Source organism: Strongylocentrotus purpuratus, unplaced genomic scaffold (assembly GCF_000002235.5).
Source record: "Strongylocentrotus purpuratus isolate Spur 01 unplaced genomic scaffold, Spur_5.0 spur5_scaffold_17, whole genome shotgun sequence".
Taxonomy (NCBI): domain Eukaryota; kingdom Metazoa; phylum Echinodermata; class Echinoidea; order Camarodonta; family Strongylocentrotidae; genus Strongylocentrotus; species Strongylocentrotus purpuratus.
In genome coordinates this window covers 21,789,943-21,807,701 of record NW_022145602.1, presented here as the reverse complement: position 1 = coordinate 21,807,701, position 17,759 = coordinate 21,789,943, and the positions used below count along the sequence as shown (strand labels likewise).

Here is a 17,759-nt window from a genome sequence, read left to right as displayed (position 1 = left end):
GGGGAAGTTGTAGGCCTACCCTTTGATTTTCTATTATTTCATATCCAAGTATGCAAACCGAACTCACTTTATTCTTGTTTCCATTGTTGTATGTACTATGTATTGTTTATACCTTATATAATGATATTTATATGTCTATGGAATTATTCGTACCTTGTAAATTCACTTGCATTAGCTTCCAGCTGTATTGTTGAATATTCGAATAAAACCTTATCAAATCAAATCAAATCAAATAAATACATCAAAATCCATGCACCAAATTGACAATTTACTATTCACATAATAGAGTAAGTGATTTAGTAATCCAAACACCTATAAAGTTTATATTATTGGTCCGATTTTATTTCAATTTTACGCCAATCTGTTTCTCTCAATTTTCCGCTTACAATCAAATGAATTTATAACAATGATTGGGTGATGGAGGGTGTCATTATGTAGGTCAATGACTTGCCAAAGCTGTAGCGGCGGGACTCGAACACCGAACCATTATGACCCACAGCCTGACGACTTAAAAAATGAATAATATCAAATCAAATAATTTTATTTCTCATGCAAAACATAATAATGAATAAGTATATTACAAACAAATATTTATACTCCGCGGTCGATCAAGTTCATAACTCTTCTGCCATAGTCATCAGCTTCATCAACATTTAGAAAATCACCAAAACCACCAAAAGCTAGGAAGAGGGAGAAAAAGGGTGTCCTCGATCTTTGAAACATAATTATAGAGAGAGGAAAATGAGAGCAGAGAAAAGCTAAATGAAACCAAAACGAAAATACATGATAGTGAAATTTATACAATCAAACATTCTTTCTGCGAATGTATTAAAACAAAAATCATTAATACAATGTAAATAGTTTAAGAATAAAATCTTGATAAAATCAAATTTCTGGTATTTCCCCTCCGCACACATTTAGTAAAGAACAAAAAATTCTATCAAGAAATATTACGGGTACTATATATTTACAGAGCAGTACACATAATGATTGATTAGATCGATAGAGCGCCATCTCTCGTTTGAGATTGTAAGAAATTGAAAGCAGAAGTAAAATGAACTTGCGACATCGATCGAAAGTTGTAACTACTTTCATGGCGGCCTGAGCAAGTAAAATCAAGATGACGGAGCAACACACCAATAACTGCATCACAGTTTCATCGCTATTTTCAGTGTAAGTGAAGTATTAAAGTGAGTTAAATAATCCAAAATTGCTTAACGTTTTGACTAGATCTAGTCTCTGTCGTGCAGCGGCTGCTCTTGATTGCAACACCTCTGGCCAGGCCAAGGCTGTCGAGGAAGCCGAGGGGACGGGACGATGGCTCTACCGCTTCGAAGTCCTACATGTAGGCCCGCGCCCGGCTAATTAGGTTTGAAGTTTGAAGTTCGTGCGAACTGTGATGTGATGTTCTGTGCAATGTCAGAGTGTTTGCTTGAATGGACAGCACGCAAGAGTGTGAATAGATTAAAGGAGGAATGGAAGTAGAGAAGAGAGAGAGGTGGCTGTCGCAAAAGGAAATCTTTCCGCGAAGCCGGGCCGAGGCTGAGCTACATGTTGATGTAGGAGCAGTTTGATGCCAATCTGTCCTAGCTACATGTAGGCCTATGTAGCTGTAGCTGAGTCACTCCTAGTCCTCCTAGTCATTCTAGGCTAGAGCTAGAGTTCTAGAGTAGACTACCTAATTCTTTTTTATCTTTCAGTGGAAATCACTACACAAATTGCCAATTCGGTTATGGGTTTGTGACGCATTGCCTATTTATCAGATCTTATATATTTTTCTCCCATTAATTTCCCTTTTTATCCCCCAAATCTTGATTTCCCAATGCCTTTGCCCAGGTAGAATATAATTTGTAATATATTATTATTCATGCGTGCGTCCGGGGCGTGCATGACATTTCACAAAATCTTTTATTAACTTTGAAGAATTGATGACTATTTTCTGAATATTGTATTTTCATAATCATAACGACCTACTTTCATCTAAATCAGTCTGATATTGTGAAACTATACAGTATACTGCACGCAATGACATGGGCAATCACACACCGACTAGAGAGTCTATCTTTGTTTTATTACCAGGTCTCTTTTGTCGGTGATCAAACAGTTGCCATGTTTTCTATCTCAACTTGACAACCTTCCAATCAACGTCAAAGATAATCTCCTTCATCTGATGTCCAAGAGAGGTCTACTTACAGACACCAATGTTGCAAAGGTTAGTTAATCTCCTTTTGATAAAGATACACTTAGATTTTCTAATAATAAAGCTCATTCAGATATTATAGATGATCATAATATGGATATTTATATAGCGCCCGTATCCACCAGGCTCTGGTGTCCCTTTTACACATATTACCCTGGTCTTGGCCGAGCTGCCAAAGTAACTAGCGCTTAAGCATATCAGGTACCCATTCACACCTGGGTAGAGAGTGGAAAATGTAGATTAATGTCTACGTCTTATGATGAGGCAAAACTGTGGCGGTGTTTATTCTTAAGTAAAGTGTAAATACACTTCATACATGTATATGAACAAGCCTTTTTACACATCTTATTTCTCAAAAATGAGGCTCTCAAATTTAGAGGAAGGTTTTTTTAATAGACGTCTAATCTGCTCTTAACATGTTGTTTATTCCTCAGTGTTCTAGCCAGTACCTAGTCTATTCGATATGTGCCCGAGCGCCTATCATCACTAGTGCATGCAAAAAGTTTTATTTTCTTTTATGAACCTTGTTTCGTTCATAGAAAATCTATGAACCCCCTGTAAAGCTCTTTCATGAATATTTATGTAGCATGGACCAAAATAGTCCGATGAGCGATGAGGAACCTGGAGATGATATTTGATTGGTTGAATCAAAGTGATCGATCACCAAATAAGGCTAGTCTTATGAATCATGCATGAACATACGCTCGTCACACATACGATACACATATGAATAATGATGAGTTCACCAGTGATGATAGGCGCTCGGGCTGACTCCCGCGCCGATGTCAGTCTCCATAACGGGATCAGTATATTTGCAAAAGCCCGACGCATATTGGATAGGCTAGCCTGTACCTAATCTAACATTTTTGGTGCTAAACTGAGAATACTTTTTGAATAGAAAAAAATAAAAAATCAAGTGCCATGAATTCATTTGACTGTCCTTGAACTAGGTTATCCACAAAAGGACGAGGATCCTTGATCTGAGCGAGTCATCTGTGAGTGACAGGGCTCTCCTGAGACTAGGAGTCTGTAGAAACCTGTGGAAGATTGATCTCAATACATCCAAAGGAGAGAGGACTGACATTACAGATCAAGGTGAGATTTTGACGTTTCCCGCAAGTTCCCGGGCTAAGCTGGCCCTGCTCCCGAGTAGGGTTAGCGCAACAATTGTGGCGCTTAACGTTGCAATTGTTGCAAATGACGTTTCACCCTCTTCCTTCTACTGTTGGTTTAGCTATTACTCTTTCCCAAAAAGAATATGGCAAGCAGGAAAACCATTGCATCCTTCGAAATCGTATAAGAAGTGGCGCCATTTTGAAGACTGAAGTCGAGTGTCGACTTCCATAGGAAGTTGTAGAACTGCACTGTGCGTGCGCACACGTTAGGTCACTTTAATCTTCTGAAATAGTCCGATAGTCCTGGGCTTAGGCAAAGCAGGTGTGAAAACAGGCAACGTTTTAAAGCTCGGGCTAGCTGTTAACCCGGGTTAATTTAATACCAGGTGTGAAAACATTTCGTAGCCCTGGCTATCCTAAGCCCGGTCCTTAGCCTGGGTTATCTGAACCAGGTGTGAAAACGGTATGAGTCTTTCATTTACCACCAGCACCGATTGGTACGTTCGATTTGCTCGTTTGCATACCTACAGGTCTGGACAGAACAATGGACGGAAAGATTACTCTAATGACTACCTGTATAGAAAGGTCACATTTCTTGGAAGATCGTTTCTCATTGAAATGTGTAGTAAAGGAATCTGGACATAATGACCACCTGCGCTTAAAGACCACTTTTCTTGGCTCTCTTGAGCAGTCTTTATGTACAAGTTTACTGTACTCTATATTCTTATTAGAGGGAAATCCAAAGTTCATTTGTAAGTTCAATAAGAAAAACAAAATGGCGAAAGTTTGAAATAAATCGGACCAATGATAAGGGAGTTATAAATGTTTGAAATATGATGTAGTTAAATCTATGGAAATCTCATATTGGTGAGTTTTAAAAATTCATACCTTTACAGGGCCCCCTGGAAAACAGTACTTTGATTACTGATGGGGCTGCCCTGTTTAAATAAAATGTAATAAATGAATGAATACCTTACTTATTTTGTTGGTACAATTTCATCCAAACCAGGACTACTTATCTGATATTTCTGCTTTCTTATAAAATAAATGTCTGCTAAGGTTAGATTTTTCCTTTAAAATGATGTCATTCTCACTTTTCACTAGGGATCCAAGCCTTGGCTACATCCTGCCCATATCTGAGTATTGTTTATCTGCGTCGGTGTGTTAGCCTTGAAGACCCGTCTACCATAGCCTTAGCTCAGTCTTGCCATCAGCTCATGGAACTCAACCTGGGAGGCTGTATCAGACTGTCTGATGCCTCGCTACAAGCTATTGGGCAGAACTGCAGAATGCTGAAGAGTTTGAATATCTCCAGAACTAAGGTCAGATTTAAATTCAAATTCGAATTCATCATCATCATCCTTCATGTACAGTATCTAGATTAAAGGTTATACAAAGTTTTGGTATGGGGTCATGAATTTGGGTCAAATGAACATATTGGAAGCATATATGATTTTACAATATTCAATGATCGTTGTCGCGGTTGAAATTGAGTCTAAGGTGATGAAATAGTAAATGATAAACTCTTTATGTTGTATAGCTCCATCTGAAGACTGATATTACTTTTGCTTTAAAACAATGTTACTTGACAACAATCGACCGATTCGTTATTCCCATTTGGAAATTATATATATATCAGAACTGCATATTCTGAGATTTTCATGGTCGCAGCTACCATGGAATGGCCTTAGGCGCTATTTGAAATATTTGAAATTTACCGGGAGCACCGGTAAATTTTGTTACCGTATTCGATTTTCTCGAAAGCAGAAGTGTTTTAGGGGCTAAATTTTCTAGTACGTATATTCTATCCACAGGGGCATCCAAATACATCAACATTTTAAAGAATTACTATCCATCACAATTTTCAAAATTTCCCAAAACTTTGTATTGTACCTTTAATGTCTTCCCGAGGGACATTAGTGCCAAGGCGGGACTCCAACCATAATCCATGTGGTCCACAGTCCAGCGATGTATCCACTATACCACACCACCTTGTATCTTTTGCCTATACAACAAAAGTCACAATTGGAAAGTAATTTTCTCAATATTTGTAGTCCAGTGGTCTGATCACTTAACTGGAAATGCAAAGGTCATGGTTTCGAGCCCAGGTGCGGCACTTACATTATGTCCTCGAGCAAGACTTTTTATTGACATTGCTCCTCTCCACCCAGGTCTAAATGGGCAACCAGTAGGATGGAAATATCGTTGTGGTTGGATAAGCGTGTGCGTGCCTGTAGAAAAAGATGACTGGAGTAATGATAATACTGTGAGCACTTTGGTCAGCTAATGGAAAAAGTGTTATATAAGAAACCAGTGTTACCATCATTAACATCATCATCATCATCATCATCATCATCACCACCATCACCACCATCATCATCACCACTTTCATCATCATCATCATCACTTTCATCATCATTATCATCAATATCATCATCATCATCAACATTATCGTCATCATCATCAAAATCAACATCATCATCATCACCATCATCACCACCCCCACCACCACCATCATCACCGCCACCACCACCACCACCACCACCACCATCACCACTATCATCACCACCATCACTATCATCACCACCACCACAACCACCATCACCACCACCACCACCATCGTCATTATCATTATTATTACTTTTGTTACAGGTAACTGACGAGGGTATATTCAGCCTGTGTAACGGTGTATGTAAACAATCATTGAAAGAGCTTCACCTGAATAATTGCATCCATCTATCAGATGAAGCCGTCGAGGCAGTGGTCAACTTCTGCCCCAAGATTGCTATCCTTCTCTTCCATGGATGCCCATGTATTACAGGTAGGAGGTGTTTCACAAAGATCCTCAGTTGAACTTATCTCTAAGTTGGACTTAGCAATTCGTCCCTATTTTCACGAAGTGACAGTAGTGAGGAAAAGCGTAACGCAAAGTGAATGCAATTTTTTTTCACTACCGTCACTTTGTGAAAACAGCAACGAATTAAGGAAAGCCGTTAGAATTTTTGAAAATGTTTTTTAAAAGTCATTTTAAAAGGCATAAAATGTTGATTCAGGTCATTCATATTTTACATTATCAAGGAGATTTCATGTTCTTGATGTGAAATCTATGAAAAGTAAAAAAAAATCTTGATTTTTGCTTTTAAATATATTTTATTTTAAGGCTACAAATGGCTCTCCATAGTGATTGAGTTCAACTTAGAGTTAAGTTTGACCTAGGATCTTTGTGAAACATCCCCCCCCCCCCCCCCCCATGTAGGATATAAATTATTGTCCATAACAGGAAATTTGATTTCTACTGGTTGGTTCCAGTAACTCAATATGATCATACACATTTGAGTCATATCATCATTCTTACAATCAGTTCCATAAGAAAGGTTATCAACAAAATGAGCTTATTATTGTTAGTATTATTATTTATATGAACCACTTGATTTGTTTTGGGGAGCCCAGAAAATCGTTGGAGAGAAGAGAGGCATAGAATCAAGAGTTCCGTCATAAAAAAATCCTAGTCCCTTGTTCTTTAGTTTCATGGATAAAACTTCAAGATATTCTTATAATTAAGAGGCAGGTGGAATGAAAACAGTTGAATGTGTCCATATAAGGATTTGTAGCACAATATCTTCTCTCCTGTGTTTTTTTTTTTCTTCATGATTAAATAAATGTTAATACACAAGTGTAAACAGAGTATTACTTGAAATGGGAAGACCTGGGCATCATTTCACAAAACTGTCATAACTACCGGTATAAGTCACTGACGTCCTATTGAAACATGTGTTAAATCTAACAAATGCATTTCAATGGGTTGTTGGCGAACATGACGATTTTGTGACAGGCTGCCCAGGCTAACACCCAAGTGGTTTGAAACTAAATCAGAGCAGCAAGTCAATGGAAACCTGAGAAAAAAAGCTAAGGTGGAATATAAGAAAAGTAAGGAAATTGTTAAGGTCATTACACAAATTGAAAACTGTAATTACTCCCCTCCCCCACAATCTGTGTGATAATTAGGGTATCTTGAAGGGGAAAGTTGTCTGGGGGGGGGGGGGGAGATAATTGAATGGGTAGTTATCCAGATACACAAAATTGTGTACTGTGTTGTAGCAGCTCACTAAAGCTGACTCTATTCTCTCCATTTCTTTGTATATCTGCAGATAGGTCAAGACAAGCCTTAGAGATGATACAAGGACCTGGATCCAAGATGAAACAGGTCACATGGACCATCTACTGATCTCATCATGTGATTAGTCATGTGACTCATCATGTGACTGGCTTTAAGGTGAAACTAGTCACTTGGACTCTCTACTGATCTCATCATGTGATTAGTCATGTGACTCGTCATGTGACTGGCTTTAAGATGAACTAGTGACGTGGACCGTCTGCTGATGTCGTTGTCATGTGACTTGTCATGTGACTGGATTTAAGATGAAATAGGTCACATGGACCGTCGTGGGATCTCACTGTCATGTGACTTGCCATGTGACTTGCTTTAGATAATGATTCACGGAACTCTAGAATGTCCAAGTTATACGGACCATTTACCAATCTCAGATTGGATTATGATATGTTGCAGATGATGCTTGTAAATCCAGGAGACCTACACCTTGATCCTATCTGTGGGACTAGGTTAATTAGTATAAGAGTCATACCCAATGGCCCTAGCAGACTATTACTGACAATCTGTTATGTGTAAACCTTCTTCCATGGTTATCACAGATTATCCCATTGAATGCTGACAGTATCCAAGATGAAACATTCTTACTTTTGTACATTTTATTTGTGTTCCGTACTAACCTTGATGTTTTGTTGTGAGACTTGCCATATTCTACTTACCGGTAAATGTAAAAACTTCATATTTTGAGTTTTGACATATTGCTGCTTTATTTTGTTTTATTTGTGCGTGTGAGTGTGCTATATTGTAAAATACAACTTTGGGGATTAAAGAACACAGTTTTTGAACTCCAGAGGTTGGCAGCTCTGCTGACTGAGTGCTGACAGTATCCAAGATGAAATATGCTTACTTTTGTACGTTATATTAGTGCCCGTACTAACCTTGATGTTTTGTTGTGAGACTTGCAATACTTTGAGTTTTGACATGTTGCTGCTTTAATTTTTTAATTTTGTTATTTGTGTGTGTGAGTGCGCTATATTGATATATTTTAAGTTTCATGGTTTGATTCTGAGCTGTTTCTTTTTGATGGACCTTGCTTGCGACCCAAATAGTAGTGTTCCACCAATAATTGTATGTGCTGGCCAGTTCATGTACCAGGCCATTGATTTTATCAATGAATTATAAGATGGAATAAGGTTACTATTAATAATAATAATAATAATAGAGTATATTTATGAAGCGCATAATAAATTGTAAATTTCTCCATGCGCTTTACAGTTTTGTACAATCATAACAAATTTGAATATATAAACAACATTAATACAACAATAAATAACGAAATAGTATTGATGTAATATACAAGACAAGAAGGTTTATACATGGTGATGAAATACTGCCAAAACATGTATGATATTTTTATGCCTCTGCTATACAAAGTAGCCGGAGGCATTATGTTTTCGGGTTGTCCGTCCGTAATCACGATATTCTGAGAACCTTTTAATGGATTGCAATCAAACTTGAATTCTAAAAATTGCTTCTGTTTTGGTGTGTAAAATTGCTCCATGGCAGAGGTAGCATTTTCAACTAGTTAAAATGTGTTATGTTTCCCGAAACCCAATATTTTTCATTTGCTACACTGCACCACTGTTTTACTCTCCCTTCGTAAAACTCGACTGCCAGTGTGCAATGTTTCCACCGCAGATGATGCTTAGAAGGGGGACTACCAGTGTCTTTGCTGAATAGCTACATGTGTTCAAACTTAAAAACGTGCACTCTGTTTGTAAAAAGATGTATTTCAGAGCTCCCTTGCAAACCATTTGTTTAATGTACTGAACTGAAGGGATTACCCTGTATACAGAACACAAAATATAAAGTAAATGAATAGAAGTTTTAATTCAGTTTTTATTTTTATTTGTTTGTAAAGTTGGGGAGAGGGGGGGGGGGGTTGTAGTTGTCATTACTTAATCAGTCTGTGGGTCCAATTCACAAAGTAGGTTTAAATCTAACCAATATATAATTTCTAAAACCATATTTAACATGGAACCCCTTACATGAAGGGGCTAAATCTGTTTCCGTGATTTGTTCATGGTAACCCATGTGTTAAGATTATTGAATTTGGTAACTTTTGCATTTGTTTTATATTGATTACACAGTGAAAGCATCAAACTTGCTATTGATTAAAGTTTACTATGTACCATTCATTTATATTATGCTCAACATTGATTTTACCAAATTACTTCTATAAAGACTTATATGAATAATATGTATTTTTATTTGCAATTGATTTGCATATTGTTACCCTGCCTATTTCTATAGATTTCCATAAGAAAGTATGTATTATTTATGTATGTGCGTTTCGTTGTTTGTGTTTGATTTTTGTATATACAGATATTATATTCATACCAAAAGAATACTCAAATATTTGATTTGTTATATATTTGCATCCATCCAATAAAGAATGTGAGACATTCCATCATTTTAAAGATGACATTTACAACTTTTGTGGGTGTGTGTGTGTTCTCCTTGTGTTGTGTTTTGGAATAATAAGGTCAATGCAAGAGGGCTATTTTGAGAGATATGATGCGCGAGAGAGAGAGAGAGAGAGAGAGAGAGAGAGAGGGGGTGAGATGGAGATAGAGGGAGGGTGTGAAGAGAGGAAGTGTTGTAAAGGAGATAGAAGGTCGGGAGAGAGAAGGGGGGGGGGGGTGAGGTGAGATGAGATGGAGAGAAAGAGAGATAGAGGGAGGGGCCGGGATGAAGAGAGGGAGAGATATAAGGAGAAGGGGGGGGGGATGGAGAAAGGGAGAGACAGAAAGAGGGAGTCACGAGAGATGGGGACTGGGAGATGGAGAGAAGGAGAGCGAGATGGAGGAAGGGGAGGGAGAGACAGAGAGATCATTAGAGAGAGGTAGATAGAGGGGGAAAGGGGAGAGAAAGAGAGGGGAGGGAGAGAGGGGGAAGAGATGATTAAAAAGAGAGCTTTTAGTCGGAGCAATGCAATGTTGGGACAGGCAAGGAGGTTTTTGTTACAGGCCACAAGTCATGTATACTGTACTGTAGATTAGAGAGAGAGAGAGAGAGAGAGAGGGGGGATGTCAAGGGAGTGAAATGACAGTGGCGGATAAAATATTTGTGACATAGGTCATCTGCCATGGGCATGTAGCTAGCTCCCAAACCGCGGAAAAACTTGGGAGAGTGGATAATTTTATGCTAAATTTTCAGGCCTCAACATTTGACTTATGTTTTTCCCAGTTCATATTTTGCGCATGAGTACATGCAGTTGTAGAACTTGAAGCTTATCATAGCAATACCGCAATGTACAAGAATTTGTCTGGGAACTTGTGTACACGAAACTATGCATATACACAATATGAAGTACATATTGTACACGAACTTCATTGTATATTCTGCTTTCAAACTATAATATGCACGAGTGACCCTTATTGCATTTGTACGTGCTAATATCATTGTTTGCACATAATCTGGCGAGTAAAAGGAAATCATTTAGGTATAATATTGTGCGGGAATTCGATGAATCTTCGTGTCTCATGATAGTTATGATCAACTAATTCGCTGAAAGGTACGTATATATAGCATCATAATATACCATATATTCATTTCTCAGACCCGTGCAGACATGACCGGTGTGATATATCTTTAATACAACTCACGCATATTGAGAATGGTGCAGTGCTTGCCAAGTTTCGACATAATGTTCGTGTGATATGCAATTATAATCCATACCTCATGATGCACTTCCGCTCATGATATAGATCCATACAGTCTAGTATATAATAGTATATGCAGACGGGAATAAGCTTTTGTACGAGGCCTAGAAGAGATCGAATGGTCTACTTCCGCATTCAAAATCGAAGTAGTTTGATTTTTCAAATAAAAAAATTGTGGAATTATTAGGTGGACATAACTCGATCGACATGGACTCCCACATATGGACTTTGCACCGTCAGTTGTGTTCAAGGATATAGAGTGGCCCCCAAGACCCGGGCCGCCAAAAAATGGGCCATTCGGGGGGGGGGGGGGGGTGGGCCGGGGAGGTCGACCTTCGAATCCCAGATCTGTAGAGCTATGCCAAGTGCAGACTGCAGTATTATTTGCATAATGTTGCATGCATGACATTTAGAGTTATAATTTGTAATTCCATCCCTCAAATTTCGTATAAAGGTTCTATTTTTCGTGGGGGGGGGGGGGGTCGAGCTTTAAATTGTGTTTTCGGGGGCGGCTTTGATGTTCTGCACTCCACATATTTGTGGATGTTTGTTGTTGATTTTTTTTTTGAGGGGGGGGGGGGGGGCTTGATGAGCACCGCAGGCGTCCCCTAGATCCGCTACTGTTCTTATTATGTTTATATATGTTATATGTTTCTTTCTATCACATAATGCGACTTCATTGTAGAACGATATGATACTCTACTTTCATTAACTTTTCAAATTATTTCCAGTGGATCATTCTCGAGCGATGGATTTTTGCAAGGGTAAGCCCCATTTAGGGGAGGAACCTGAACAGCTCATGGCTATTGAGAAGGACTGGGGAAGTGGTATGATGATGATAATAACTGCGAATTCGAAATACATGACAGCCCGTGAGTATACTTGGAAATAACTTTTATATGCCTATAATTCTCGTCCGGACTTTAAAAAGAAAGGAGGAGGCAGGGCATTACTATTCAATACATATATTTGTTTTTCTTCTTTTCTTCCAAAATGGCTGCCATGCCAAATAGCTGGCCAAGCCTATTTATTCATAGACATTGTGCTATGTGAGTTTACTGATGCAATGTATGACAAAACAAATGACTTGTATCTCTTTAAAAGCTATTTAAACAAAATGTATATCACAGAAAGAAAAGAAAAAAAAATCCCTTTTTCTGAATAGTAAATAGTAATATAAAGGGAGGCGGCAGCCAAAAGGGAGGCACGCGGGAACATGAACACTTTCTTTGGAGTTGCATTAATTACACTCAATAATAGTACTCTGAAGTTACTCTTTGGAGGGTAGAATTCATATTTTGAAAATGGATTCCACTCCCAACTACTCACGAAACCTAGGGATTATGACTGCTTTTATAATGTTAACCGATGAGGAAATCAATGTCTTCTATATTTATTTTATCATAGATGGTTGGAGCGATGTTTAGATGATGCTACGGGAGGGAAGACCAATCTGAAATGGTTTGTCCCTCTCTGCGAAAAATCACCTGCAATAAAATGGTAAGAACTGGGGGGGGGGGGGGGCGTTTCACAAAACTTGTCATCAGGGACAAATGACAATTTGTGTTATAAGCTACTGAAATCCTTGCTTCTGATTGGTTATCAGCAGATTTGTCATTGAATTTTGTTATTTGTCATTGAAAAAAGGCTTTGGGAAATGCCCCCTGGATTTCAATACTGTAGTTTTATGTTAAAGTGATTTGATTTGTAATAAGACGCGCAGTTCCTGGGGGGATAGAGCATTTTCTGATTCTGGTCCGTCCCTTTGGAATAAGCTGCCACTGATTATTCGTAATTTAACTACCCTTCATAACTTCAAAGTTGCTCTAAAAACCCATGTCTTTCTAAACAGTGCTATTTAATCATGTCAATGTAGCGTAATAATTTGTGTTGTTTTAGTTTACTTTATTTTTGTTAAGAAAGTTATATTTTTGTGATTAATATGTACAGCGCCATGAGCGTCAGAGCCTGGCGGATACCGGCGTGATATAAATATCCATATTATTGTTATCATATCATTTTGGGAGAAGAAAAAGGGAATCAAAAGAGGGTCAGACCATTAACATGGACTATATTTTTAACATGGACATCAAGTAGTGCACGGCACTTTCAATAAGTACACTCCCAATTTAAGTCTGGGATTGTTTTCGTACAATGGTTGTCTTGAATTCTATATAAACGATAACGACCAATAGCACAGAAAAGTACTATCGTGAGTTTTGATTAAACAAAAACAAAACAAAACAAAACAAAACAAAACGACGATAAAAACATAATGAAACTAACAATAACAAAATTAGTCCGCCCACCCCATTATTCATCAGAAAATATATACGCTGGAATGTATGGGTCGCAATCATCAAAACATTTCAAAAAATAAGAATTCCTTGCTTTATTTCTTGCCAGGTTATATGATCGTGGGGACGAGGTAATTGGTGTGGAACTGGTCGGAAAAGCCATCGAGAAATTCTTCAATTCGCGTGGTATGAACTACACGAAATCAGATATACCACAGCTAAAGTATGGATGCTTGTATCAGGTAAATGAAATATAGAAGAAAAAAATAGAATATGATCATTACTTCATAATTTTATCTTATTTTGCAATCGTTGTTGAGATATTAAAAGTTCGTGTTTTGTAATATTTCCGAATGACAATTACAATTTATTTGCAATAATTGTTAGCATGCAGTGAAAAACTTTGTTGAATTTAGTAGGAATTTAGTTTGTGATGCAGTGAAAACTTTGTTGAATTTAGTAGGAATTTTAGTTTGTGATGCAGTGAAAACTTTGTTGAATTTAGTAGGAATTTTAGTTTGTGATGCAACCAGAAATCGAGACAACATACCCCACGAGTACACGGGGATTCTACTTTCTAGATTGGAATCACCAAAGTGTTATTACGAGAAGTATATAAAGAGGGCTATTTTTATTTGCCCAAAGTATACCAATCCATTTGATTTTTGCAGAATGATGATAAACGTATCAAGATCTTCAAGTGCAACATATTTGACGTCACACGGTGAGTCAGAAATTGTCATCTGAATTCTTCATAATTATTTTTAAAAAATGGCATAATGTCCATTGCTGTGAAAAGAACACGATTAACATGCACTTGTAAAACACTAGGCACAGTCGTACAAAAAAAATCAACACTTTCTACCCTATCATCCCTATCACCATGCTTGAGCTTGACTTTTGTGTATCAATAAAAATCTATAAGCGAGAGCAAAGACAGGCCATGTCACCAGGCCTTTAATTACGTTTCTGTTTGCACAAGTGACTGCATAATGATTTAAACAAAGATGTTATTGTGATCCTTAATTATTGAGCTGCCGAGAGCTACCTAGAGGGGGATTGTACTCGAGCTTCTCCACATGCATATTGCCATTTGAAAATATTAATCGAAAGTCTTCAAAACTCTTAAAAGCCTTCAATTTTCGACGATCATAAATGCATGGTCCGCCATATTCTCTACTAGTCTAGATAATTGAATACGTCATAGGTCCCAAAGTCAGGAATATCGTCAAACTTAAGGGAGACCGTGTCATGAATAAGATCTGGCTGTTTGTGGTAGTCGATCAGTATAGACTTCAACAATGATCACGGTCTGTAAACAAATAAGATTAAAGAAGATACCCTTAATTAAGATCAAACTATAACATAATCCTCTAGAGATCTAATCGGAGGACCAGTAGATGCTATATGGGAGAGAGGTTCTATGCAAGATATCGACCATCATGAACGACCAAGGTAGGGGTACAACTTCGTTGGGAATATGAGTGTTTATACTTTATACTTTTATTTATTTTAATACTAAAAATATATTATAATACACCAAGAACCTAATACACCAAGAGACCAATACATTTCATAAACTCAACAAACTGACGGATTGTCCGTGATATACCAATATAGGCCTATAATTATGTATAAAAGAAACCAAGATAAATTTCTTGTAATTTATGAAAATGTCGGTAAAATAAAAAATAAAAAAAACTTTTTCATAGGGAAAATTACAGAAATGACATATTCGGCCACTCGCTGTACCCGACTATGAAACCACTCGGTAATATCGCTGCCCAAAATAATGGGATTTTCAGGCAAACCTCGGCCCGAATGATGGCCACTTCGCTGCCCAAAATAGAGGTCATTCGGGCATCTCGCTGCCGGGATTTGAAATGGTGGTTGTACGAATTTTCAGAACTTTACAAATTCAGTGGGGGGGGGGGGGGGGGGGGGGGCTGCAGCCCCGAGCCCCCCGGCTATAGTACATCATGCTAGCATATTTTCTTATTCAGACATGTTATTTCTTTTTAACAAGGTATGGTGACATCCTCTTGTCCGTTCTGAAACCTGATGGTAAAATACTCGCTGAAACCTTCGAAGTCATCGACCACGGCTCGTCTCATACGACGTCGCACGGTGAAGCAGAGAAGATGATCACCATCATCATGATCATCATGGAGGACTGAGTGAAGAACACACTCCTCATTCCGTCAATGCAGCTGACTTCGATCGGCTTTATGGTTTGTTCAACTCTCCTTTTTAAATGTATTATTCTGTATGTTTTATCATTATTATCATGTTTTTTAATATAAGTTGCAAAATAATTATGAACAATATTATTAACAGCGTCATCAAACATTTTACGAAATGTGCTGTAACAGCAGGCTCTCACTAAGAGCTTGATAGGCCAACAAAGTAGTTCACTGTACTTAGAATGATTACAGAACAGGCGATAAAAAGTAAGAATAATCACGAAATTTGCATATTATTACAATGTTCTCCATGCATAAAATACTCTTGCCGATCATGATTATATAGTTATACTCTTCGTCAAAATAATACATTTAGGTCTGTTAGTATGGGCCACAATATATCATATACATTGGAAATGAGCAAGGGGAGGGGGGGGGGGGGGACAGATGGAAGTGGGGATAGGGGCGGGATCATGTGCCCCCGTGATGGTTGGTAGTCCACAGTGTCAAAATGTATTTGGTTCCATTCATGATTGTGTTTCATTCCTTGTCCGTTTATATAGCGGTCATGAAAAATGTGCCTCTAGTGACAACAGGAAGTATAATTTAATATAATAAGGAAATATAAAACTCATTTCATTTTGTACAAGCTACGATTGTGTTGATTACTATAATAATTATTATTGAGAGTATCACTTTACACCCCATCTCTCTTTTCTCTCCTCCCTCCATTTGTCCCTCCCCTCTCTCCCCCTTTCTACACCCTCTCTCCCTCTCTCTCTCTCTCTCTCTCCCCCTCTCTCTCTCTCTCTCTCCCTCTCTCTCTCTCTCTCTCTCTCGCTATGATTCTCTCTCAACCCCCTCTCTCACTCCTCCCCCTTTTCCCCCTCTCACAATCTTACCTCCCCTCCTCTCTTATACAGGAGGGCGATGTAATATTAAAGTCTTAGCCGAGGAGTATTGGGGAGCAGATTATAAAGTGGTCGACAAGAGTCAACCTTACTCATCTATCAACACCGTCCGACTCATTTCCTTTAAATAAAGATGTTCATTTTACAATACACGCCGTTTTTTTAAAATCTTTATGTCATTAAAAAAGTATAAGGATACGTGGCTTTTGTAAATTATTGTACGTTTTTGTTAAAAATATGAAAACGTTAGCTTGTAATTAAGTACCTATATAATTTGCGTATCAAGCCATCATTTTTTTTGGGTGTAAAATACGAAGTACTGAAAATATATTCTAAATCCTTTACACTACTGCTAACAAAAAACCTATCAACTTGGGTGAGTCTAATGATTGAAGAATACCCAACTTCACTTTATTAAATTTTGCTCCCGGAGGTACCTTTCTTGAGATAAATAAAATATGGGTAATGAAAATAAAATAGAGCTTTGGGGATTTTACTGAGATAAGGCTTTCACACTCATGGGTGTGTCCAATGCTGAACATAGGCAGTGGTGTAGCCATGTAGGGTCTTGTGCTAAAACAACAACCCCGCCCCCCCCCGAAAGAAAAATCATGTATAATTTTTTTCTCAAGTTTCATTACATCAATTTTTGTCGCACAATATGCTCTTTTAAGTTTTACTATTTAGGAGTATAGTTTGGCTATACTGGCTTTACTACCAACGCTTCCAGATCAGAGCCTCGTCTCTGTGTAGAGAGTATTAATCCCCTGCCCCCCCCCCCCATCCATGCTGGCTTCTACATTTCCCCCTTACAACAAAATCATGTCCAAACGGCATCGCAAGAGGGCTTACCATTTCTATTGTTTAGTCATTTTGTTCGTTGTGGGCGGGGGGGGGGGGGGGGATAGTTGGTCCTAAATAAAATATCTTTTATTTAACTATATTATGTTAAATGATGTATGTTGTCTACCATAATAATTATGTTTGTGTAATACGATATGCCTAATTCATTTAAAGGGACCAGTGATTTCGGGTTTGTTTTTCGAAAGAGAGATCTTTCCATTTCGATTCGTAAAGTATAATTTTGATGGGACTATATACACATTGTTCTTCTTCTGAATTAAAACAATAATTAAACATACTAAAGTATACATTTGTTTGTGATCCCTTGTTAGATTGCATGGAGAAAAAAACCGGATACAGTTAAGAGCGAGAGCGCA

General features: G+C 37.9%; 1 protein-coding gene and 1 non-coding gene across 2 annotated transcripts; both read left to right on the top strand.

The window, feature by feature from the left end:
- The first annotated feature begins 1,040 nt into the window (after positions 1-1,040).
- Positions 1,041-8,658, top strand: LOC752958 (protein AMN1 homolog). The gene is made up of 6 exons (XM_030987919.1): positions 1,041-1,173; positions 2,080-2,212; positions 3,151-3,295; positions 4,420-4,637; positions 5,968-6,136; positions 7,464-8,658. The coding sequence occupies exons 1-6, from the start codon at positions 1,121-1,123 to the stop codon at positions 7,538-7,540; spliced, it is 795 nt and encodes a 264-aa protein (XP_030843779.1). The 5' UTR covers positions 1,041-1,120; the 3' UTR covers positions 7,541-8,658.
- A 3,228-nt stretch (positions 8,659-11,886) lies between these two features.
- Positions 11,887-14,983, top strand: LOC586434. The gene is made up of 5 exons (XR_004064543.1): positions 11,887-12,020; positions 12,556-12,648; positions 13,555-13,687; positions 14,117-14,169; positions 14,823-14,983. It is a non-coding gene; the product is annotated as an uncharacterized LOC586434 (transcript).
- The last annotated feature ends 2,776 nt before the right edge of the window (positions 14,984-17,759 follow it).